General features: G+C 44.2%; 1 protein-coding gene across 2 annotated transcripts; it reads left to right on the top strand.

Moving 5' to 3' along the window:
• Positions 1 to 211: 211 nt before the first annotated feature.
• Positions 212 to 21,033, top strand: SMARCE1 (SWI/SNF related, matrix associated, actin dependent regulator of chromatin, subfamily e, member 1). Of its 2 annotated transcripts, XM_028521506.2 has the most exons (11): positions 212 to 677; positions 2,640 to 2,691; positions 2,871 to 2,914; positions 5,887 to 5,991; positions 11,139 to 11,219; positions 12,381 to 12,512; positions 12,790 to 12,961; positions 15,883 to 16,055; positions 16,572 to 16,673; positions 17,330 to 17,540; positions 19,767 to 21,033. In XM_028521506.2, the coding sequence occupies exons 2-11, from the start codon at positions 2,685 to 2,687 to the stop codon at positions 19,973 to 19,975; spliced, it is 1,236 nt and encodes a 411-aa protein (XP_028377307.1). In that variant the 5' UTR covers positions 212 to 677; positions 2,640 to 2,684; the 3' UTR covers positions 19,976 to 21,033. The 2 variants fall into 2 exon arrangements, with proteins under 2 accessions (XP_028377307.1, XP_028377309.1); XM_028521508.2 differs by lacking the exons at positions 2,871 to 2,914; positions 5,887 to 5,991 and having other exon boundaries at positions 215 to 677.
• The last annotated feature ends 4,769 nt before the right edge of the window (positions 21,034 to 25,802 follow it).

The raw sequence follows: 25,802 nt of genomic DNA, 5'->3' as shown, positions 1-25,802 counted from the left end.
TGTCGTTAAGGCAGGGAGCCCTGAGAGGCGCCCGTGGGGACAGACACTCCGCGCCTCCATCCTCGGCTGGCTACACTACACATTCGCCCGCTTAGAGAAAGAGGAAATAAAAAGACCGGAAAAAAAAAAAAAAATCGCGGGGCGGGCACGACCGGAGCCTGGCCCGAGAGGCGCGCGACCAGCGCGGCCACAGTGGTTCCGGGGCCTCACGCCCGGGCGACTCCCGCCGTCTTCCGGCCCCGCGCGCGCGTGGAGCCGAAGCCGTGGCTCCCGCGTCCCTCGGCGAGGCTTCACACTCCCGCCGCCTCCCCGATCGCCACCGGCGCCGCCGCCGCCGCCCCTGACGACAGCGGAACCCAGGCCTCCCCCGTGCACAGGCCGCATCCGCCGTCTCCGCCGCCGTGACGAATCGGCGCCCGGCTGGGAAATTGCCCAAATTCGGGGAGTTTTGAGGAACGTCTAGGGCCTGGGGGGGAAAAAAAAAATCCTCGACTGTACGAAGCATCACGCATCCTCAAGCGGAGGCTTATTTTGCTCAAGACAGTCGGGCGCCGCCGGGAAGGAAATTAAGGAGAGTGCTGAAAGTGCGGCTGCGGAAGCTCCGGGCGCGAGGGGCGGGGCCTGCGCGGGACAAAGGGAAGCGAGGCCGGAGCTGCGGGCGCTTTTTCTGCCCGCGGGTGAGTGTTTCCGACTGGGCTCCGCCGGGTCGCGAGGGGGGCCAGTGGTGGTGTCCCGGCTTGGCTGGACTCCGAGTCCCCGGGGGTTGCTGGGTTTCAGACTTGGCCGCGGAGCCAGAGCCGCGGGCCGGTTGCGGCCTCACCGTGAGGCCTAGCGCGGAGCGAGGGTTGGGAGGGAGCCCCAGCTGGGTTCCTTCCTTGGTGGCAAGACTTACCCCGTCCACGAACCCCGCGAGCAGCTCGGCATGCCCCGATTTTGTGGGTTTGCTGGGAACGTGCATCCTCCACGACAGCTAAAGGAACCGATCTCAGAGCAAGCGCTTGGGGCGAGCCAGGCCCCGTAGACATCACCCCCAGGAGGGTGGTTTCCCTTTGATCCAGGCAGCGAACCGAGGACCCCAAGTGTGGCTTAGAGTGAAGAGCGAAAGCTCTGGAACACTTTGGCTTGGGTTTGAAACCCATCCCTGGCATCTCCTGGCTGTGTGTTTTTAGGCAGTTTCATTAGACCCACAGAGACTCCCTTTCTTCATCTGTAAAATGCAAATAGTAGTACAAATGCTTGTTGGTAGTTGTGCCTATTGAACGAGATAACGGAAGTGATTAGCCTGTCCCCTATAGGTATTCAGCAAATACTTAACCTAGTATTTTATGTCAGATAGTGGGGATACAGGTGTCCAGATATACAAGCCCGCTTTTAGAATTGATGGTGTAGCGAAGGAGAGCTAGCGGTCATTCAAAAGAATGAACAATGAATGATGTACAGAAGAGCTCGTGGCATGCGTTGTCAGGGCTCCCAGAGCAAGGCCCGTGGATCCTGACAGCTCCCTGAGCCTGAGCAGGAAGGAAATCTGCACCAGGGGCAGTGGATTCTGCCAGTTTCGTAAGGAGAGAGTGAGAGGCCCAGTTTGTTTTTCCACACCAGGCCTCTTATTGCTTATGCTCCAGGGAATTCCCTTAAAATGCAAACTAGGAGGGGAAAAAATCATGTTTGCTTCACCTAAGGCTGGATGGAAGTACTCCAGTACTCACAGAAGTTATTTGCCTTTTTTCTAAAAATGGATGTCTCTCTGCACTGTGGGTGATGCACATTAATGTCAGGAAGAAGCTCATGTATATATGGTCCTATTGTGAGCTGATAATACTAGGGCAAAATTTGTTAAGACTCAAGTTAGGAACTGAGACTACCATAGTGAATTAGACAGTCCGTGTTTCCAGGCAGCATGCAACCTAGCTATATTTACGGGTATATGATATAGTACACAGTATGGCAGATCTATGTAAATTGGGTAGGAGTACAGATGAGGAAGCAATTTTGCCCAGGTAATTTGTCAAGAAAGCTCCACTGAGGAGATATATTTTGAAACAGGTTGTGAAGGGTTAATAAGAGGTTTTCAGGTAAATTCTCCAAATTTATTCCCAGCATTTAGAAAACTGTTGACCATTAGGAGAGAATACACAGCTCGTTAGCATCCCCGTTGCCTTGTGCACTGCCTCCAGGAACATAATGTTGCTCTATTTTAATGGCAGTTGTTAGGCTGGAAGGAGGGGAGAGCTGCTGCTGATCCGGGAGCTGTCAGTATCTAGCAGGCCTCCTTAGTGTGGGCCCTGATGATATCTCGTATTCCATTGTCATCATATTTTTATTGGTCTGATCAGATGTGTATATGGCATCAGCAAAATGTTTGCCATACAAGAGGTAGCTCGGTAGCATAAGAAAAAATTTCAAAGTACATGTCTCATACTACTTTTAATATCCCCAGTAAATTGTTATTTGTTTAATTCTGATCAACCAAATGACCTAAAGAACTAGTATAATATGCACAAAAACTGGGATAACAGAAGATAATGTAATTTTACTAAGAAATACCAATTTAACTACCCTATTCTTTAGGAAATCATTCTCTCATGCTTGCTGAGTTTTGATTCTCTTTTTTTTTCTTTTTTTCCTTTTTTTTATTTTAGTGTCTCAGATTCATTCTTAAGGAACTGAGAACTTAATCTTCCAAAATGTCAAGTAAGTTTCATTTTTTTTATATTTATCAATCTATATAAATAAGAGACTAATGCCCTAGCAAATGGGAATTCCAAAATACTCTCATTTTTTTTTTCTTCAAAACAGGACCATTGGTAGTTTTGTTGCATAGTATTATATCTCAGTTGTTTACAAGAAGTTATTTATTTTCTTTCAAACAGAAAGACCATCTTATGCCCCACCTCCCACCCCAGCTCCTGCAACAGTAAGTTTTAATTTTCTTGTTAATGTAATAGCCAAGTCTGGCCTTGATACAAAAACCCAGATGTCTTCCAGGAACAGTCACTCAACCATCACAGCAACAGGATGAAAAATTCAGCTAAAAAAAAAAAAAACAGCACTTCCTACTAAATAAAATAACTCTTTGCATCTTACCTTGAACCAACCCCAACATTTAAAGAAACATGCTGCTGAACAGCCAACTTCCTATGCTTGGTTGTTTGGTTTGTTTGTTTTTTTAATGGGAAAAACTGACAAGTTTAACACTTCTTTCTTGTTAATTTCTTATTAACAGTCTTTCAAGTTGATATTGAATGAATGCTCATTCTGGCATTTATTACTTTCCAGCCTAACCTTAAACTGGTTGCATTTTTCTCTCCTTATCTATATATATAACTTTCCTATTAAATCAAACAATAAAGAGTCCAGTTCTATAATAACACTCATTGTAAATCTTTATTTCCAAGCTGTTCAAGTAAGGATTTTATTATCTGTGGGTCAGATCCTGCTGTTGAATTTCATTCCACTCCATAAATAATATTCTGTTGGTTTGGGATTTGATCTGTTTCAAAGTGTCTAAGTAACAGTCGTGAACTGTTTTTTTCACCCAGCAGGCTCTGGCCCAGCTTGGTCAGCATGTCAAATAATTGTCCAGTCCACAGAACAAATTTAACAGTAACTGTTCAGGCCTTGTTGAAACAGATTCCTTGTTGTTTTTTATTTCAGAACAAAACAAAACAAAACACTGTTAACATTGACCATATCCTACAAAAGCAATTCTTTAACAGCTATCAGCCCTCCTCCCAGACCCCCTACCCACTAAACTTCAAGCTAGTTGACTAATTAGGTCCTTGTGTAATTTTGTTGTCTCCACTAGATAACTATTCTTAATTACTAACCCTTGGATAAAATGCTTTAGTTACATTTATCAATAATTTGGTTTTCTTCAGTAAGATGTTTTTAAAAAGAGATACTATATCACATGTTCTCAGTGCAGGTTATATAATAATATTGTCTCCAAAGTTACTTCCAGTAGATCTTAAAGTCCTGTGTTTGTTCCTTAAATCAAAGCACATGCCCTATGACCAGCCTCCTTGGCACCCTGCTAGTGGCTCTCCGGGTGGAGCTGAACAGTTGAGATTCCTGACCTCAGAGAGCTAAACATGTACTTCATTTTTGGAAATGGTATAATGGTCACGTTTTAGTTTCAATTTTTTTTTAGCTCCCCTACTTAATTTTCTTACATTATTGCCTTGGTGTTGAACAGTGATTCTCATAGTTTATGAAACCTCTGAAGGTGTCATTTTTATATAAATACTTCCTCAGACAGTGTGTAGTATCTGGAATGCACACTTGGTTTTTTGGAGATAAAAATAGCTTAAAAAGCAAGTGTCCCCTATGACTTTTCAAATGTAGAAAGGAATTTTGTTTTACCTTCCTTTAGTCATATTCTGTCCCATTATAGTTTCACATTGACACATAAAATACAGAAGACCAGGGATCAGGACATGCCACAGCGGAGAGTGGATGAGTTGTCCTCCTTTCTTTTTTCCATTATTCTGCCACCACCATCACAGTCGACCATCACCACCACCCCCACCCCCACCCCCACCACCCGATGGACCACTCCAAGTGATAGACACTCCTTTGTGCCTTTGATGCTTCATCTGTGTTTTGCCTACTTAAATATGCTTGATTTGCGTCCTTTATAACTGTATAGACTAGAAATTGATCAGTTCTTTTCTCCTAAAGAGTATCAAATGCTTGAATTATCTTTCGGTAATTAAGGAAATGTGCAGCGGCATGTTCTAGAAAACTGTGTTTCTTTTATAACAGCTACAGCTTAGTTGGAATGTATTAAGTGTTTTTTTTACATCATATATTTCAGGACTGATACTGTTAATTGCATGTTAAAATGAAATTACTCTCATTTGTTTTGATTGAATTTCACTAAGGAAAAATACCCTACTTTTGCTCTCTCTTTGCTACATTCTTTTTATGCATTATACCTTGATTCTCATAAACATTGGATATCATTGTATTAACCACAAGGGCACTGCCATCAACACATCATTCACAAAGCCAAGAGTTCTGTTGCCACAGTGAGCAGTTGTGTTTTGAAAGGGCTAGAGCTATCAGGATTTTTTAAAAAAGAAATTTGAGTCTGTCAACTAGAAAAATAGTGCACATTAAAAACTCAAAACAGAAGTTGTTCATGGTTGACCTGTGGAAGATGGACCAAAGAAGAGACGGAAGAGAAAGCCTATGAAAGAATGACTGGGTTTAAAAAGATCAGAGCGCACCCCAGAATGAAATCCATGCATTTCTTACAAGTCTTTGTTCTGAAATCATGTGTGTGATATCCATTGAATCCCACATGTGTTCCTTTCTATTGACAACTTCTGGCTTCCTGCCTTGAGTCTCTTCTCATTTCTCACATTATATAAGATGATTTAAAACTGTCTTTGAAAGCAGTCCATTTCTCGTTCTTGTTTTTAGTAGGTGAACACATTGGCGGCATCCACATAAATGTCGAATAAATCATGTTTTGTTTTGCATGTAAAGTGTTTCCAGACTTCTAGTTTATCACATTTCAAGCTTTCCTCTCAGACACATATCGCTAAGTTGTTATATCATACTAGCTACTGACCATAAAGTAACCCTTGATGTTTGAGACACTCCACCGTATCGCTTACCCCAAAAATGCAAGCACACACACTCACACTCAGACAAATACCACCATCCCCACAAAGAGAAAGAAGTAGGAAAAAAAAAAAAGGAAAAAGCCCACTTGCAGACTGGTTTCTCAGTGAGAGAAAAAGGGCAGCTACAACACATCATTGCTTGTTTAAATTCAGGTTGCTTTTGCATGCCATATGCAGATCATTTTTCATTTCTGTGTTTCCCTCGTTTGAGCTCATTTCTCATTCGTGTTTTTGTCTCATTTGTTTCCATCAGCAAATGCCCAGCACACCAGGGTTTGTGGGATACAATCCATACAGTCATCTCGCCTACAACAACTACAGGCTGGGAGGGAACCCGGGCACCAACAGCCGGGTCACGGTAGGAGAATCAACTATTACAGCATCCGGCAAACACCTGGAAGTGACCAGAAATGCCTTCAGAGTTAGGTCCTCGTGAATCACCAGCATAGCCATGAAAAAATTTTTTTAACCTGGCTTTTCAACTATTTGAAACATTCGTTGTATGATCTTACCCTGAAAAAAAATAGTGAGATCTGGATATGTATATAGAAGAAAAGACTTCATTCTTTTTGGTGGTTGGTAGAGATAAAATCTTGGACGCTTAATGCTTATACAATGTTTAAACAAACCTAGAATTTCTTACAGTTAAAAAACCCTAATTGAGATGAAGCGTTATCTCTCATTGAAGGTAATTGGCATTGGCCTCTAGAACTCCGTTTCTTCGTAAAGACTGGGCCTACAGACCTGGTTCTTTTTGCCTGGTCTACCAGTTTGAATTGCTACACATAATTATTTGTCTTTTGGATTTAATAGTTGACTTGACAACTGAGATTCATTTCTCGTCAGTTAAAAAGAGAAAAAGGGTTTTGTGTCATATCAAAGAATTGCAGAATGAAAGTTAAATGAGATTATTTGAAATACCAGACTAGATACCTACAACTGGAAGTGTGTTTCTAATCTCTGGGATAAGGGATATGGTTTCCGCAACTGAAGATGTTTCATTTAACTGATCCACCTAAGAGAAAAATAAGTATAAAAGCAAAATAAATGATAAACCTAAGATAATAAAAATTGGGTGATGTACTTCAGACTTTTTATTTTAGAATCATCTTAGACTCCATTCAAAGAAGTCTAGGTACCAAAGAAACAACTAACTAAAAATGATTTACCAAAAATAAATAAAATAAATCCAAAAGCCAAATACCTCTGTTCATCGGAACATGGCATTGGTGAGAATTGATACAACCCAGAACGGCTGTAAACTTCTCAATACCTGGTTTTTTGTCTGCTGCCTTCATTAATAATTCAGTTAATGTGACTTCAGAAAAGCCCTCTCACCCTGTAGTCAGGCTAGAGCTGGAAGCCTGTAACTGCCAGCTGTCTGTCTTGGTAAGCATATCACTTAGCTCGATAGGTTTCGTTTGTCTAGGTTTTTCATTGTTTCTGCATAATTTGTACTTCATAAGCATATCAAGTTTTACATGCCTTGCATATTTCATGGTACCTGAAAAGAATTCTGACAAAGCGTGTGTGAGTATGCATTTCACGATGCATACGATTTTTATGTGCATCGATACGTGTTTTTCCCTGGCCTAAATGTGTTCTTTCACAAGTGTTAATGAGTGGCAAGGTTATCAGATGATAAAGAACATCTTGATTTAAACGAGGAACATAATCAATTTTCGATCTTTTCATGTTAATGCAGAAAATTAGTCATAAGCAGTAAATAAGAGGATGGTTACACTTTAATTGCTCTATACAGTCAGCTCTTGATTATCTCTGTTAATGGAATAGAAATGGAGGTCGCTGTGATACTAGAATCATTGGTGTTTCCGTTTGTGTAAGCACTTCGTTCTTAACGTGGACGTGTCCGTGAGAATTCTGTGTCAGTGAAGTGAGATCACTTCACGGAGACTGCCGGGGCAGGGGAAGGTGCGCTGCCTGTCTCGGAGCCTGGGTCGGTTACCTGTTTCTCCCCATCCCTTCTGGGGGGTGTCAGAACCCAGCATCTGGAGTGGGCGTAGCCACAGGGCAGATAGGGATGAGGGGGCTGTTGGGCGTGGAGCTGTTGGTGTTTGGGCTCCCCTGGTGGTTTTCTCTGCACTCTTGTCCCCTCCGTGTCAGAATAAACTGGAATTAAACTGCTCTTTTGACTAGCCCTGAAAGACCTAGGAAGTACGGAGGCTCTGAGCCTGTGCTAACTCCAGCCCCTTCAGCTTTTAGTGGCCTCCGCCCTAGGTCATCTAGTCGCTCCCTGAGAAAACCAGTTATGACTGAAGTTTTACACTACCTTTTTCATACATCTAGTGTCAGCCCTGTTTGGTCTCAGTAGATCTGGTTTTGACCATTATGGAAGCGCTTTGTTTTAAGATGACCTCTGTTCTGTGTCACTTCGAGGGTTGGGGGGAGGGGTCTACTCTTTGGTGGTGGTGTCTGCAATCACCCCAAGTCAGTGATTTAAAGGGATGATTCTGTGAAGCCCTGTGAGTAGCTCCCTGTAGGCCCTCCAGAAAACCGGTGCTTCCACTGGATCCGGTGCACTTGAGTAGTTCTCAGACACTGACTTTATATAGCATAGAACCCCTTGGAGTGCTCATGGTAGGTGTGAGATGGAGATGGCTCCTAGCTAGGTCTTTGTTCAGATGGCAGTTAACATGCTCAAGTACAGAGGGAAAACAAATTGAGACAGAAGGTTAAAAACAGCTTATTTCTGTACATTAGTGGAAACTCCATCCCTGAAGAAAGTGCTTAAATGAAATCCTACCAGAGAAACAGCTGAGAATTGGAAAGAAGCAACAAACTGTTCAGCAACCAAAATAAATTTCACAAAATCCTGGACTTGATGGGAAGGCGAGTCCTGGGACCTTACTGTTGTGAAAGCACAGCTTTCACAAGCATGATTAATGATTACCTATTTTCCCTCAGTGCATTGCCAGTGAGAAGCAAGCAGTTGGAAGGAGGGAGAGTGCTGCTGGAGATGGGTGTCCTGATGACAGTGAGGGAAGAAGCAGCTGAGGAAGGAATGTGCCTTCCAAAAGCATGGCCCCTGGGCCGCAAGGCACAGAAAGATGTCTGTCGGGGATGGCAGACAATAGGAGTGTTGAATGATGCGAATCTTCAGGAGTCTGAAAATCAGCTAGAATTTAATTTTGTTGTTGTTATTTGGGGTTCTGTTTGCATGTGTGAATTGACTGGTCAATGTCATGAAAGTAGGACCTCAGTATGTGAGTGGCTTGGGTACCTTTGGGAGAAGAAGGAGAAAGCAGCAAATTCATTAGTGTTATAAAATGCAGTTCTTTGAAAAATACCCAATAGCAAATATTGCTGTAATTTGTCTTTTAAGTGGTTTAATTCAACATATTGAAGCATAGACATTTTAGAATTCTTTACCTCTTAAAAAAATTGTTACAGTGGCCTACCCACTTCAACTGGCACAATTCCAACTTTATTTGTAACCTACTTCATGAAATTCTGAACATTTGTGTTGGATATGAGCCGGAAATGCTTTCTAATCACTTCCTGCATGAGTAGTCAGACTTGTGTGTGTCTCAGTCTGATCTTATGGCATAAGGTCAGCCTTCTCAGAATCCCTCCCCACCCAGCCCTTGAAGGAGCCCCTGCAGACCCTGAGGCAGGTCTCCCCCTCCCGTGCAGGCAGACCACCGCGGCTGTGGTTTCCCTGTGGCCCCCCTCCCTCCCCGCCCACCGCCGGCCTGAAGCGGTGCTGCCTGCCTGGGCCCCAGCCCGCGGTGTGGTGAGAGTGTGTGCGAGGGGCAGGAGGAGAAGAAATACTGCCTCGGTGGGGAATGCCTTCTAGTGGTCTCGTGTGTGAAGAAGCGGAGTTACTGAAGAGCACGCAGGGAAGCGGAGAGACCCTCGGAGGAGGAGGAGGAGGAGGAGGAGGAGGAGGAAGCGCTGTCTGGCGGCAGTTAATGGGGCGCAGACACGCTCGCCCCTGCGCCCGCGGGGGAAGAGAAGGTTACGATTGGGGTCCCGGCCCAGACTGGGTTGTCCCTGGGGTCTCATCACAGCAACGACAGAAGAGCAAAGGGAAAAAACGTCACTTCAGCTTTCTTACGAGGATTTGCCAAACTCGGCCTTTGACAGTTAAAGTTAGCACTTCGTCCCCCTGCCCGACAGGGAGAATCAGTATTGAGGGGTCTCCCAGGAACTGGGGGAAATACAAGTAACTCAGCCATGGTTTTATTCTGGGCCTTTGAGCAAATGCAGCCATGTGTGTTGAGATACAGCTAAGTGCAGAAATAGGCATTCTCGAACTGGGGTTATGTGGGGTGCCCACTCGACGTTACCTGCTGTCTCTTGCCTAGATATTAGCCCATAGAAAGAACTGATTTTTCTTTCTTCTCTTTTTTTTCTTTTAAGAGAGAAAGGGAAAGGAAGGGAGAAAGAAAGGGAAAGAAACATTCACGTGAGAGAGAAACATCGGGTTGGTTACCTCTTGTATGTGCCCCAACCGAGGACCCAACCCACATCCTCAGCTTGTGCCCTGACCAGGAGTTGAACTGGTGACCTTTCACCTTGTGGGACAACACCCAGCCACCTGAGCCACACCAGTCAGGGCAGGAACCAATTTATTAAATTTTTTTTTTTTATTCTCCCTCTAACCCTTTTTTTTTTACTTTTATAAAATGTATTTTTCCATCTCTCCTACTCCTCCGGTTTTTTCTGTTTGTCTGTATGTTCCCCACAAATCCAACATTTTTTAATAAAATGGGGTTCCCTGACCTACTGCCACGGCTGCGTGTCTGCCATGTCTCTGTTCCCGGCACACTCGTCCGCACCCACACTTCTACTAGGACTGAGGATGAAAAAGACATGACTGCAGTTCACACCTCTCGAACTGAACCCCCTTTATAGAAAACCACTGTCTATGGACCTAGAACCTTAAGAAAAGTAGTTGTGATAAAGGAAATTGGTTTTGTGTTACCTGTCTTTGAACCTAGGAAGTAGTCTCTGGTGGTGATGGTGTTTCTGGGGTGCCCATTCCCGCGGTAACGCAGACAGACAGACAGACAGACAGGGCCCTGCGGGCAGCGTGAGGGCGGCCGGGTGCCGAGGAGTTCAGATTCCCGTGCAGATAATCAAGTGTTGACTGTATGTGTCATGGCAAATTAAGTGAAATACAAGGGTGCCAGGTAATGTCCTAAGTGTAGGACACTGGATATGCAACAATATATTTTCAATGTATGGATTGTTATGTAACAATTTATTTGTTCTTACAGCCAGGTTGTCAAAGCAGTAGCAATAAACTGCTCTGTAAAATATTTTAAAACTATGTGCTTAAAGTAATTTTCTTTATTTTCTTTTGATATGAACATTTCTGAATTTGCAGTGATAGCTATTTTCAGTGGAGAAAATATAAGACTCTTGTGTCCATGGACGAGTAGAAGAAAGGCGCATTAGAATTTTTTTAAGGCACTCTCTTTTCATTTTGCTTGTAAACTTCTTGCAATTGAATAATGAATGTGTTTAACTCTTTTGTAGGCATCCTCTGGTATTACGATTCCAAAACCCCCAAAGCCACCAGATAAGCCGCTGATGCCCTACATGAGGTACAGCAGGAAGGTACGTGCCTGGGTCTGGGGCGGCGTGGGGGCTGGTCCCTTTGCTTCTCCGCTTCCCTCCAGATTTCACATTGGTTCAGCCAGCTTCTCTGTGTATAGCCAGCGGAAGGGGTAAACAATTGCAATTTTTAAAGAAATTAGTTCTGATTTTAAAATCTTGGACTAAAATCTCACAAGAAGAACGTGATTAAACAAACTGTTGAAACCCGTAAGACAGTGTTATGTAGCCAGTGTTATGTAGCCTTTTGGAGACTATTTAATGACATGAGAAGAACATTAAGTGAGAAGGGGAATGTGACCGTGTGTATTAGTGTCTTATTTTTATAAAACTAATAGCAACTGCACGTTCATTTAAAGGAAGACAGAAGTCAAAAGACATGGTTATCTATAAATAAATAGTAAGCTTATGGTAATTGTTATTTTCTTTTTGTACTACCTTGAATTTTAACTTCTTTTTTGTATGAACCTACATTACTCTTAAAATAACAGATAGAGTCAATATTTTAATTAAGGAGAAGAGCATGTAGCTATTTTCCATCACTATTTAGAATTATTTTAATTTTTTGTCATAATTATATACATATTTGATGATGTATTGTGCAGATTAACCACTTCTAAATTTTTGTAGACTGTTCTTAGATGTAGACTGTTAGTGTAGTTCTTAGATGTAGACTGTTACTGAATTAGCTTATCCGAAGTGCCCGTAGTGACTGGGGACGCCTGGGACCTGCCTGCCGGCCGGCAGTGCACCAGCCTGCGGGGGCAGTGGGGTTGGCCGCCTGTGGGTCACCGTTACCGCCGGCTGACAAGAACGTACAGACTTGGTTCTGTTCCCTCTGCTTTTGTTTAGGTTTTAAAACGTTCATATAAAAACAAAAACAAAAAAACATTTTTAGCGCTGGCTGGTGTGGCTCAGTGAACTGAGTGCTGGCCTGTGAACCAAAGGGTCACTGGTTAGATTCCCAGTCAGGGCACACGGCTGGGGTGTGGGGCAGGTTGCTGTTTGGGGGTGTGCAAGAGGCAACACACATTGACGTTTCTCTCTCTCCCTTGTCCTTTCTCTGAAAATAAATAAATAAAATTTTTTTTTTTGATGAAAGCATTTTTAAAGGTCTATACTTTTAGGCGTCAATGCTGAAATTTCACCTGTTTCCTTTCTAAGGTCTGGGACCAAGTAAAGGCTTCCAACCCTGACCTGAAGTTGTGGGAGATTGGCAAGATTATTGGTGGCATGTGGCGGGATCTCACTGATGAAGAAAAACAAGAATATTTAAACGAATACGAAGCGGAAAAGGTAGAATGGGAACTGCGGTGGGATGGCTACGATGGATGGAAAGGGCATAAATGTCTGCTTATTGCTCAGAAGAGAAGCGCAGGATCTAATGGGACACCCGAGGCCTTGTCTGCCTGGGTCAAGTCACTTAATTTCTCTCGACTTCAGGTTCCCTAGCTGTGAAAAGGAGATAATTGAGGTGTCTTTTGATATTCATATGAGCAGATATGCATGTGAATGGATATTCCTTATAACCTGAAAATGTTAATTGTAAAACTGAAAACCATTTGCATTTCAGATAGAGTACAATGAATCTATGAAGGCCTACCATAATTCCCCCGCATACCTTGCTTACATAAATGCAAAAAGTCGAGCAGAAGCTGCTTTAGAGGAAGAGAGTCGACAGAGGCAGTCTCGCATGGAGAAAGGAGAGCCGTACATGAGCATCCAGCCTGCTGAAGATCCTGATGGTAAAGAACAGGGGGTTTTGTTCACGCTTGAGTTTTTACTTCCTATCCTAAATGCTAAACACAGCATAATGTAAGTGCCATTTCATTATTTTGATTATTTATAGTAAGGTTTTTATGTGAATTTCCCACAAAAAAAGAAATACCCTTTTTGGTGCAGAAAATAGCAAAAACTATTGTTTATCAAAATCTTTGTACTCAAAATGCTGAAAGATTTTTGAGTCATAATTAGAATTTTGCCTCAGTTGCTTTTAAAAAGTTATATGCCTTCTAGTTATATCCAGTTTTCTTATTGGTTCCCTAAATTCTGAATTAAGGACTCTTCAGAGAGAGTTAATGAGTGGGAAGAAGCACTATGAAATTTCTTTTCCAGTTAATTGAGAAATCCAACTAGAATTCATAAACGTAGCTCATGGTAACACTCATGAAGGTGTTTACACACCCTCATGGGGTATAACATACACAGATTTTATACACTTGCGCACGCGCACACACACAGCCAAGCTCCCTCACTGGCATTCCGTGCAGAGTGTGCAGGGCTGCAGGGGGCCCCAGGGCGCGTTCGCCCACATAGCAGGCCTGCCGCACACGCAGTGTGTTCTCCGCGTCCGTCTGTGGTACGGAGAAGGCTGGACGCTCCGGCTACCAGCAACAAAAACATCAGAGTAAGCCAAGATCCCATTTTAAAGTAGTGGCAGCTAAGAGAAAGTTTGTAAGAACTTTAAAGAAGTGCACCGTTGAGAGAGGAAGCAATAATACCACCTAACAACATGAATAAACTGACTACTTAAAAGGAAAGAAAAACACATATTTTAAAAGAATGGACTGGGTCACTGGCTGATGTTCCCATAACTACAGAATGGAATGTAGTAAGTATAAGGAGCAGCACGTGGGATAGGAAGTGTTGCGTGTTCAGCAGAATCAGCAGGGCCTAATTGCTCAAATTGGATGACCATTGCAAGAAGAGCACACAGACTAAAAAAATTTTTCTTAAGCATAGGAGAATATCCAGTCTACACGTAATCGGAAGGAAGGAGTTCAGCACAAGAGGCGACTAAGGCTAGCACCGTGGAAGCCATAAGTAGGAAATAGTGTTCCTTAGGTTAAAGGTGACAGTGTGGACATTGAGACGCACTGAAGGGGTCACTCAGGAACAGTCTTCAAAAGAGGCTCCTTCTCTCTGTTTCTCAAACTTCTGCCTGTTCGGTTTGTTAGGGGAAGAACAGGTAGTAGTTAAGATGCCAGGGTGAGAATGACTTTAGACCTTGGACTTGATCCCTTAGAACTGAGTAGAAAGAGGAGGACTTGGGAGGTACAAGTGGACGTAAAGCCAGCAGAAAGACATGAGTACAACAGCTGCTAACTTCTTTTTAAAAAGGAGGCTGTTAAAATACATGTAAGACATATCAGTTATTCGCACAAGACAATGAAGCCTTTTTTAAATGACATTTTGGAGAGAGAGAGTTATGAGATAAAGTCAGTAATTGGTAAATTAGAAAACAGAAGCCCACTTCCCTCCTCAAAATACATCAGACAACTGAAGTGTACGGAGAGAGAAGCCCAAGTTGCTAAGGCGCCGCTTCCTTCGCTGTTGGTCAGTATGGGAGCCGTGTGAGTGGAAGAGGAAAGCAGAGAGATAGCTCAGATGGAGGCTGCACAAATGTACAATTTATAATTGTAAGTGCGAATTTGAAAACTTTAAAAAGTAGGAAGGTCACAATTTTTTTAATGCTATCTTTTATTCCAACATTGGTAGTTTCCGAAGCATATATCCTAAAGAAGTCACTCAAAAGGAAACAAAAAGTAACTTGCATGACAGTTTGTGGTGGCACTGTGTGTGATAGTGAGAGTTTGGGAGCTTTCTGAGCCCCGGATGGTCAGGGTGATGCGGGACTGCGACGGGGCGGCAGCCAGGCTCAGGCGGCAGCGGGCGCTCCGCGGGCGGCCCCTCCACCTCGGACGGGACACTGAGGTGACCAGGCGGTTCCGAGAGGAGTTTTCCTTTCAGTGTGTGCTGTTTAAGAGGAAGCTTTTTTGGGGGGGTTTTTTAGTGAGTTAATTTAAATATTATTAAATAAATAATAGTACAGGTTGTTAGCAGATACATCAAGAACTGGAGGACACAGAGCCGAGTTTGAGATTATGGGGACAGTTACATGGCTGTTGGAAAATGAGCGTGTGCAGCAGACCCGCACTGCGTGCACATGACTCTGCGTGGACGCGGACAACATAATACCTCTGCACACTGACGGCTGTGGCTGTGAACTGATAAAAATTAAAATCTGCTTCCTGTGAAATTACTTTAAGGCCTCGGTGGTTTTTTAATCTGATAAAATGTATGTATTGGTCTGGGAAACTGAATTGCTAGCAATGAGTGGAAAGAAGTACTGTGAGATTTTTTTCCAGTTAATTGAGAAATCCGTCTAGAATTTATAAATGTAACTCATGAGATAATGTCCTAGAGATAATGTTTTCTCTGCAGTGTGCATTTTCATTGCTTCACATTAGAGTGCAGTGTTGGCAAAGGTACCGCCCGATTCACAGGTCGTCGTCAGTTCTAAATGCCTAAAATACCACCGAGAGAGTGAAACATTTGGCAGAATTTGTTTTGCTCCCATAGCAACCTTCACGTTGATTTCCAGGCTAAAAGACACACAGTTATTGTGTGTCATTTGTATTTCAGCCAAGTCCTTCTCAGACACGTATCCTCTCGTAAAGATTTCATGAGCAAAACCAATCCCCCGGCCCCCGAACACCGCACGTCCTGTGTGGTTTTGCCCAGCGACCGCCCCAGTGCTCCCCTGATGCCCTTTAGACCCGCTTGCGGGAGCCGTGGCTCCTTGGTAGTCCAGTGTGTACATCCTTCCACTCCCCTGTTTACGGTTACTGGTGCCCTGGTTTCCAGAATAGCTCGTTTATTCCAGATTATGATGATGGCTTTTCAATGAAGCACACAGCCACCGCCCGTTTCCAGAGGAACCACCGCCTCATCAGTGAGATCCTCAGTGAGAGTGTGGTGCCAGACGTCCGGTCAGTCGTCACAACAGCCAGGATGCAGGTCCTCAAACGTCAGGTCCAGTCCTTGATGGTTCATCAGGTAAAGGCACGTTTGGTACCTACCATGGAGTGGGCCTCGGCCCCAGATCCCAGGTGCCCAGGCCCCGCGTGCCGCACCGGCGTGCCACCCATTCAGCGTTTCCGTGTTGGGTCTCACCTGCCCCTGCTTCAGGAGGGAGGCCCGGGGCGTGCGCCTCTCCCGGAGATGGGATCAGTGTATCATGAGAACCGTCACATGGGGCCTTGTCACAAAAAGTGTTCGTTAAGAATTTTGAAACATCCTGTCAACCTTTTACTGCTTTACTCAGTATTTCTGAAATTGCTCAGGCCTGAAACAACGTTTAACATCACGGATTTATTAGTCATACTGGCTCCTCTGTGCTGCAGTGTACTGTTTTAAAAAATCTTAGCTAGACACATTGTGTAATAAACGACTTTAATTAAAAATTAAAACTCTTGTTATAAGAACGTATGGACAAAATGAGACTTTTTAATTTGACATTTGCTTTAGAGGAAGTAATACAATACTTATAATGCCTGATCATATGTCTTGCAGCGGAAACTAGAAGCTGAACTTCTTCAGATAGAGGAGCGACACCAGGAAAAGAAGAGGAAATTCCTGGAAAGCACAGATTCATTTAACAACGAACTTAAAAGGGTATCAATTTAACGTGTTAACTATATGTTTATCACTGTGTCTGTTACCTTTACTTCTTGTTCTTTTTTCCAAAACAGTGCTTTTGTTGAATGTTGTTCGCTTTGAAACAGGGTTAACTTTGCTATAACCAGTAGTATGTCTTCACTTCATACACTTATTTCCATTTTCTGGCAGAATTCTATAGATTTAAATTATATCAAATGCACACAGGCACTAGGCCCGTAGACTGCAGCGCCCTCTGATGAACTCATGCAGTCATGAATTATTTCCATTTTACTGAGCTTTCTTAATGGAGTGTCTTTATTAGATGTAGCTCACAGTTTGCACTTGGTATAAAACAGGTAAATCTAGTGTTTGGTAGCTGGAGGTATACAATGGAAGCTGTGTGTGTGTGTGTGTGTGTGTGTGTGTGTGTGTGTGTTTGTGTATTCAGGGCTTTCGGCATCGCCTTGCCAGCAGTTTTTGTAATACGTGATGCTCCGTGGCTGCAGCCACAAGAGTCCCAGAGAAGACCTGGAGCCATGTCCTTTTCCTCCCGTGCACATAGAGTTTATAGCCAGGAAAACCCATTTTTGAAATAATTTTGTTGTTTAAGAGATTGAAAGAAAAGACCACTACTTAAGGGAGTTTTGTTTTGTGTTTTCCCCGACAACTAGTTGTGTGGGTTGAAAATAGAAGTGGACATGGAAAAGATCGCCGCTGAAATCGCACAGGCAGAGGAGCAGGCCCGCAAGAGGCAGGAGGAAAGGGAGAAGGAGGCGGCGGAGCAGGCGGAGCGCAGCCAGAGCAGCATCGCCCCTGAGGAGGAGCCAGCGGCCAACAAGACGGAGGAGAAGAAGGAGGACGAGAGCATCCCCATGGAGACAGGTACTTTTCTGTCCCCTCTGCCGACTCCGGAGTGAAAGTCCGGGGTCTTCATAGCTGTCTTTAACTTCGATTTCTTTTTCTCGGTGCTTTTCAGAGGTCACGCGCTTACTCCTGCCCCTTCGGCTACTCTTTATACGAGCTACCCATTTCTTTCCAAATCCTAGCCCCAGAGTAGATTCACTGAAAATGCTGGTATCACACAAACAGCAGTGGTGTGTCATCTTTGGTCTGGCCCTTCGAGGTCTCGGTTGTTTCACTGGAGCGAGCCATGTCATTTTCTGGCTTGGGAACGTAGGGTGTAACGGTGTCATCGTTAAGGACACAGGCCCGGGGGTCAGATCTGGGCTGACACTGCTTCACCACGCGCCAGCACTATGACCTGGGCAGTTATTTCATCTCGGTTCCCTCATCTGTAAGTACTCTCGCGCTTGTCTCAGAGAGAGCTCCAAAGGATAAATGAAAGAAAATGTGCATGCAGTCATTGAGTATTGGATTTGACACAGTACTGGTACTCCATATTTTAACCTGTATTGCCAAAATTGTTTACATAAGATATGGTCATGGCTCTTAAGATAAGTCATTGTTGGTGTCCTAGGACAGGGCCAGAACCTCCCTGCCACCTGTTTCATAAGTTTTGTTGGAACACGGTGCCATCCGTTCGTGTATGCACTGTCCGCGGCTGCTTCAGGGCCACAGCAGTGCCGCTGAGTGGTCGCCATGGAGACTGCCTCACCCGCAAAACCTACCGTATTTCGTAGCAAGCTTCTGCAGAAAAGCTTGCTTAACCCATCCTAGAAATACTCTTTCTTCCTGATCAAAAGCATTCCTCAAGGCAAAAAAAAAAGGGCAGGAAAACTTACATAAAATACTGATTAAATTGATTACTGTTTGAAATTTTACGGCCACCTTGCCCTTCGTCCCTGACCAGTGCGCTGTGCAGACAGGGCGGAGCAGAAGTGTCACGGGAAACACAGCCAGAGGTTTCCTGGACCGCTGGGGGGCGGGGGGGGGGGGGCAGTCACACCCGGTGCTCGACTGACAGCTTCCGATTTGACATCTGGGAAACTTTTAATAGAATATAGAGCATTTCTACAAAATTCAGCAGATTAGCATTTCAGATAGTCAGATTTTAAGTTTCATTATTTGAGCCCTTTTCTGTTTTGTGTGAACATGTTTTTTATCTTAACGAAATTTGGAGCTCGCGTACTTTTTTGTGGTTAGTGCAGGAGTTTGAGAGCCGCTGCATGGTGTGGTCTTTGCTCATTTTGCAACTCACCTGAACGCGCTGTCCTCCATCTCTGTTTTGTCATCTATGAATAGCACATGCCTGTGGGTTTTCACTCAGATTCTTATCCTCTTAGCCTAAGGAAAAAGCTGAAGAAAATGGAACCTATTAGAGCAAAAACCTGACGCTCTTAATTTCCTGCAGAAAACAGTCCGACGTGACTGTTAACTAGGCCCCTAGTGTGCCAGCCGCGTGTCGCCGCCGCACAGACCTCCTCCCTCGCGGAGCCCAAAGTGCAGCGCGCACACCAGCGTCGCCCCGTAGGAGTAAGTGTAGGTACTGTGCGACTATCGGGTTTCTGCTGGTGACGTTTGTAGAAGTCAAGCTAAACAAGAGAAACTATTTTTAATAATCTATCAATTAGCCCAGAATGCCCTAAACAATGTATGTCAACACGCATTCAACTTTTTTTCAATTGCAGTTGACTCTCAATATTATTTTTTTAGCTTCAGGTGCAGAGCGTAGTGCTCAGACGTTTATGTAATTTCCACAGTGACCCCTGACAAGTCCAGTGCCCACCGGACATCGTACACGGTTGTCACACTATCACTGACTGTATACTACGTGCTACACTTCACGTCATGTCTGTATGTAGTCAACATTTTAACAGTACTAACTTCTTCCTTTTTTTTTCCATAAAGTCCTCAGAGTCTGGTATGTATTTTATACTCACAGCACATCTAAATTTGGAGGCTAGCTTTTCACCTGAAATACTTGACCTGTGTTTAGATTCATAAATTTACAGTCCAAAAGTCGATTTTTAAACCCCAGATTGATTCAAACATGCTAAACGTCTCTCGGTCACACAGGCTCGCCTGGGTGCTGAGTAGCCATGCCTGGCTGGCGGCTCCCGCGTTGGCTGGCGGAGCTCGAGGCTGTCAGCACCAGGAGAAGAGTAATCGTTTGCCTTAGAACTGACAGGGACAAATGTGTGATTACAGAGGAGACACACCTTGAGGAAACGGCAGAAAGCCAGCAGAATGGGGAAGAAGGCACGTCTACTCCGGAGGACAAGGAGAGTGGACAGGAGGGGGTGGACAGTATGGCCGAGGAAGGGACCAGCGACAGTAACACGGGCTCGGAGAGCAACAGTGCGACGGTGGAGGAGCCCCCGACAGACCCCACGCCAGAGGATGAGAAAAAAGAATAAATGTTGCCTTGTTTTATGTATTCTGAGTACTTTTTTAAATGAAAAAAAAAACAATGTTTTTTGAGTTTTAATGGTGTTATGTGGTTTCTGTGCTAGTATTCTTCTGCCCGTATCACACCACCAGAGGCTTTCGGACCATGTAGCGCCGTGAGCCGCACGGTGTGGCCGCCGTTCTTAAGCGGTCGTGACGATGGTTCTCTTCTTCATCGTTTCCAGCCCTCAGCTGCTGAAAGCCTCAGAATTTAAATTAATAAAGAGAATGCCCACCTCTTTTAGAGAATGATCCTTTGATGCTGCAGAATCTTCTCTTAAATGCCTTCCTGCAGCTCACCGGGTGCTCACCAAAGCCATAGCTTTAAATCGTCTCAGTCCCCATCAACAGCTTCCTACAACTTCCCTTCCCTGTGTACTTCCTCAGAGAGTAGCTTCCTGGAAACGTAATCACGTGTGACTGTATGTTTGTTCACCAACCCTTTCTTACTTGTGATCAGTGTCAGATAACCGAGAGTCGTGTTAAAGTGGTGAGCGTACCCGCAGCTACACTTGGGTCATGTGGATTGAGAAGTAGCCTCCTTAAAGTAGCTCCTAGCTTCGGAACTAGCCGCCGACGTGAACACGGCATATGTACACTCTCCTGCTTCCTGTTATAGCTGATGTTGGGTGTGTTCTGGTCAGTTCACCCTTACTGTACAGAAAAAAAAGATTACTTTTTTATCATGTTTTCCAAAGATAGATCACAAAGCTTAAGGAATTGAATATTCTTGCAAGGGAGTATATAACTTCAAAACGATTGGCCCGTTCTAGGAGAAAAACAGCTGGGAATTAAGTTTAGCCACTTGGAATTGTTTTACTATAATCAAAACATTCAAAACCTCAAGGCTCAGGATCCCGTAGATCAGAGCCTCCCTTTTTGATAAACTTAGTAGTCTTAAAGAGACTAGAAGATGGTTCGTGACGCGTGTGCTTCCCAAAAACTAGAGTAGATTTTTACTAAATAGTGGTATATCTAATGGTATATGTTTCTTAAAGGTCCAAACGTAATAAATAAATTTTAAAAAAAGGAAAAAAGTCTCAGTGTTTTTAATGTACTAAATACATGCAAAACAAGCAAATCATTTTGTTAGAGTAACACAGTGACAGTATGGAGTGGTCATTCAGCCATCATAAAATTGCACACTCACAGTCCTTTCTCACCCAGATTGCTGCACTGTTTGTGCAAGACACTTGTGAAAATTAGCTTCCTTACATTATGGTCCTGTCACCTAGGTAGTCATTTACTCCCAAAGTAAATGTGCCTATGAGCAATGTGAAGAAATTTATGACTGTCACATTTGGAAAAGGTGCGGCCCCATAAAACATACAGACCCTCCGCGTACATCGAGGTAACGTCTCTCTGCGGGCAAGACCTCGTCTGCAGTGAATGCACTGACCGTGTGTGATTCCATCCGTGTCCAGCCTCCTGAGACCGAGAGGAGGAAAGGGAATGGTGTTGGGTGGGAACAGCCTGTTTTTCTCCATGACAACCTGGAATCCCTCTTGCCTCTTCTGAAAATCAAAGAACTAATTTATCTACTTGACCAATTAGGCTTCGCAGGGCTAAGAACTTCAGCTTCTCGTTCCCAGCAAATTGGATGTCCTCTTTGGTGCACCCCCTGATCGTCAAAACGGGGCAGGGGAGCGAGATGGGGTACTCATGGTGCTGGAGTGCGGGTGGAAGCGGGTCCTGGGCTGAGCTGGAGACGGCACTCAGGAAGCCTGTCCGCCTTTCCTAATGCCGTGGAGCTGGCTGGAGATCCAGCGTAAATCAGATGGGATTGACAGCCCTTGACCGCAGGACATGGAGAGGAAGATGGGCTAAAACTCCCCCTTGTCGGAGCAACAGCCGTAGAAACCACCAGTGTTCTAGCTGTTGCCTGGTTTCCTTGAGAACGTGGGATCTAGCTGAGACCCGAGATTGCTTTCTTTCTCCGTAGGCACGGGGCGAGTCGCCTAAACCCGGAGCCTGTTGCGAGGGTGAAATGGGACTGTTTCTGTCTCTGTCCCCTACCGCTCCCAGTAGCCATGATTTTTAGTGCATTTACTTGGAAAACAAATAACGTTTGAGGGCTTACGTTTATGTGAATTTTTAACACTGAATGTGAAGGAGGGGAACCCCCCGCATAGTCCCCCAGTTTTCTCACAGGAGTTTCAATTTCACATCTTCATCTGTCAGCAGGCATGTCTGAGCAGCTCCCCTACGGGACATGAACATGCCGTCTTCTGTAAGGCAGAGCTCCTGGAAAAGTTTACTAGGAGCTATCTCATTTCCACAGGGCGACGGGACTGTCCTGTGACAAAAGACGCGATACTATTTGATTCACTGTATTTGACAAAAAGAACCTGAAGTTTAACTGGTGCCCTCCAGATTTTTAGTTTGGGTCCTTCCCGTTTAGCGATGGGTTGGGGATTGTAGACAGTTGGTGCCGATGATGTGAAACTCCTGCTGCCTCCAGTTAGATGGAAGCTTTGGTTCTCATGGCGAACAGGCGGTGAAGCTGGGATTCTACTTGGTTGGTAAATCCTCATTTCAGAAAGCATTCCCCTCCGCCCCCAAGCCCTGCCACACACGGTCTCCCCAGCTGGTTTCCAGAGTGGCTTTCACCGCCGGGCAAACCTGGTTGGACCCACCGACTTCTTCGTGATTTGCACACCAGAGGGCTTCGTGTCCTTACAGATGAAAAACCCCCCGTGTACCAAGCTAAAATGAACTCAGAGCCTTTGTAGAAGAAAGTATGTTGACAATAGCTAGGTGCTGGAAGCAACCTAGATGCCCATCAGTAAATGAATGGATCAAAAAACTTTGGTACATTTACACAATGGAATTCTATGCAGCAGAAAGAAAGAAGGAGCTCCTACCCTTTGCAACAGCGTGGATGGAGCTGGAAAGCATTATGCTAAGCGAAACAAGCCAGGCAGTGAAAGACAAATACCATGTGATCTCACCTTTAACAGGAACCTAAACAACAAAACAAAGAAACAAGCAAAATATAACCAAAGACACTGAAATAGGGGATAGTCTGACAGTGACCAGAGGGGAGAAAAGAGGGAATTTCAGGGGAGAATGGGTAGGGTTTACAGGAACAAATTTAAAGGACACATGGACAAAAACTAGGGGTGGGGGGTAATGGGAGGGAAGTGGAGAGGGTTGGGTGGGTGGGCTGGATTGGGAGTAAAAGGGAGAAAACTACTTGGACAATGATTAAAATAAAAATTTTTAAAAAAGCATGTTGAATTACAAGTTGGCTTACAGCAGTGTTTCTTGGGTCAGGATAGTACGGAGAACTCTTGAGTTTAGTAGGAAACAGTGTCTAAATATTAGTAATCATAAAACTGTTAACAAATGTCTTAATATTAGGTGGGACCATATGAAATTGCCAGTGTAGGTTTTTATCTACAAAATGATAGTTTCACCTGCTTCAGCCTAATAATTCTGCACTTTGTAATCCAAATTATGAACTCTTAATAGCAGCTCTCTGAGTGTGAAATGATGGAACTTTCCGTTTATCAGAAGTACTGACCTATGTACTTCTCTGATAATTACTGCATATTGTTCAAAACTCGGATTAAAATGCAAACCCCAGTCTATTAATCACCTCACAGCCTGATTAAAATACATATCGTGGTGAACAGATAGTTAAACTAGCTGGCTATGTTCGCATGTTTTCTCATTTAGCACCAAAAAAGTTCTTATAATTCTTTTGCATGTTTCAGGAATAAAAAGTGTTATGTGGGGAGGGGAAATTCCCAAATGATATAATTGCCCTTTAAATAAAACTGAGATAGTAACTGCAGATAAGGGGCTCTGCCCATGAGCCACGTGAAAGGAAAGGAAAGCTACCTCACACTCCTTGACATTCAGGCCTAAATAACGAAAATATTTCTGCTCATTGAGCTGAAATCTGTCCACCTGTCATTTCAATTCCCCGGCCCTGGCTTCTGCACCTTGAAGTCAAATATAACCAATTTAATTCTCTTCCCAAGTAAAAGACTTTGGCATATTTCAAGACAGGTGCCCCTTGACATCCTGCCATAGAACAGATTTTCTCCCAGCATCTATCTCTCTTGATGCACGGGAGCTAAGAGACTGCCCCTTTTGTGTGTCTGAGGTCTAGACCACTAGAAAGCACCCGTGTTTTCTCAAACAAGGTAAAATCTAGCTCCTCCGCCACGCACGGCATTAATCAAGGCACAAATCTCTATACCTCGGAAACCGCCTGTTTCTGAGGTTTGTTCTATGATGATCTCAAGCTCTTGTCAAGCACACAGATTTTACAACTGTGCGTTAGATGCAAACTCTGTAAAATGAGTGTTGGTTAACATTGTCACACGGAGCGAAGTTGTATCATTTGCATACCACTGCCACAATTGTTACTGTTTCTGTTACTGTTTGCTGTTTACTGTTACTGTTACAATTGTTACCAGTACAATCGTTACTTAACAGCTTTCTTTGAATCAACTTATTTATTCCACTTTCATCGTGGATTTTAAAAGGGAACTTTGTATCAGCATAAAGGCAAAACTATTGTCTTTTGCCATAAAAGGGATCCTCTTAAACAGCTCTTGTACTCGTTCTATTTGTATTTAAACACATTCTTTTTGAACGAACATTATTTTAAAAGGCCCGCACACCATCCAAACTCATCCGAAGGATCCCACATGGTAGCTTGGATAAAGCTTTTTGGAGAAAAGGCACTAACAGGAAGAAGGTACATATCCCGACACCTAGAGCTTCAGCCCCAGGTCAGCGGCAGCTGAGAACTAAGGGCAAACCAGTGAAAGTTACTTCCACCATCACCTAATAATAACAAAAGCCAACATTTCTCAAGCACTTACTATTTGCCCACAGGCTTTACATCCTTCTGAGTCATATTTTCTAACCCCTGAAATTAATATTAGAGAAGAACATTTCACCGATGAAATCTACATCCTCTTGGGGCAGAGTTGACCAATCAACTCCTACAAATCATTCTTCAGCCTCAGGCTGTAGCGCAAGGTGCTAAGTGATGTGGAGGTTGAAGATGTGTCCTAAGGATTCATTTCATCATGGTGGATCAAGGATAGGAAGGACTCCAGACGTAAGAATCTACTTGGAGACCAGTATTCTTATAATGGGAGATGTACTTGCAAAAAAATGATTCCCTTTTGAACCCTCACCTCCTTTCCTCACAGTTCCCCACACCACTGGAATGAAAACAGAGAGAGATTTAAAATACACGGCCTGTAAACTTCTCCGTGACGTGATACAAGTTTAGTGTGCTGTGGGGAGAACTGCTCTCCTGCCTCAGAGGGAGGGTTTTGTTTGCATTTTACCCCTGTTGTGGTTTCCTGTCAATCTGTGAGCCTTGGAGACCTTTGCAAAGGTCTCGCTGCTTTGGCTCGCTGAGCGGTAAAAGTCACAGCAAAGGAAGTGAGCCACGACCGGGCTGCTGTCCACTCACTGGAAAGTCAGAGAAAAAGGGGCCTTGGCGACAGGTGCAGGGGGTCAGCCCTGGATGAGCTGCTGGCTGCTCCCGCCCCCCCTCGGCCCCCCCCCCGCCCGCCCCCGGGTTGCGAGTCTGACGGGCACCCTCAGAGTTTAGGAGAAAGAAAAAGAAGAAAAAGAGAGAGCCCGCTGTGGGTCCTTTTGTCTGGAAACTTGATCTGTCTCTGGCCTGCAGGAATCCTAGGGGAGGGTCTTAGCAGCATATGCATTAGCTCTCCAGGTGTGTCCATCAAAACGTGTGTCTAGAGGAGTGAGGGTTATTTTCTGGTTAGTTTTATTTTTAAAGAACTTCCCTGAAGAGGGGCC

This window comes from Phyllostomus discolor, chromosome 8, assembly GCF_004126475.2.
Source record: "Phyllostomus discolor isolate MPI-MPIP mPhyDis1 chromosome 8, mPhyDis1.pri.v3, whole genome shotgun sequence".
Classification (NCBI taxonomy): domain Eukaryota; kingdom Metazoa; phylum Chordata; class Mammalia; order Chiroptera; family Phyllostomidae; genus Phyllostomus; species Phyllostomus discolor.
Note: the sequence above shows the minus strand (reverse complement) of the source record. Positions and strands in the feature narration are given on the sequence as shown.

Coding starts and splice junctions, on each gene's coding strand:
- SMARCE1 (XM_028521506.2), top strand. Junction 11,220..12,380: donor ACATGAGGTACAGCAGGAAG/GTACGTGCCTGG, acceptor TTCCTTTCTAAG/GTCTGGGACCAAGTAAAGGC. Junction 12,962..15,882: donor GCCTGCTGAAGATCCTGATG/GTAAAGAACAGG, acceptor CGTTTATTCCAG/ATTATGATGATGGCTTTTCA.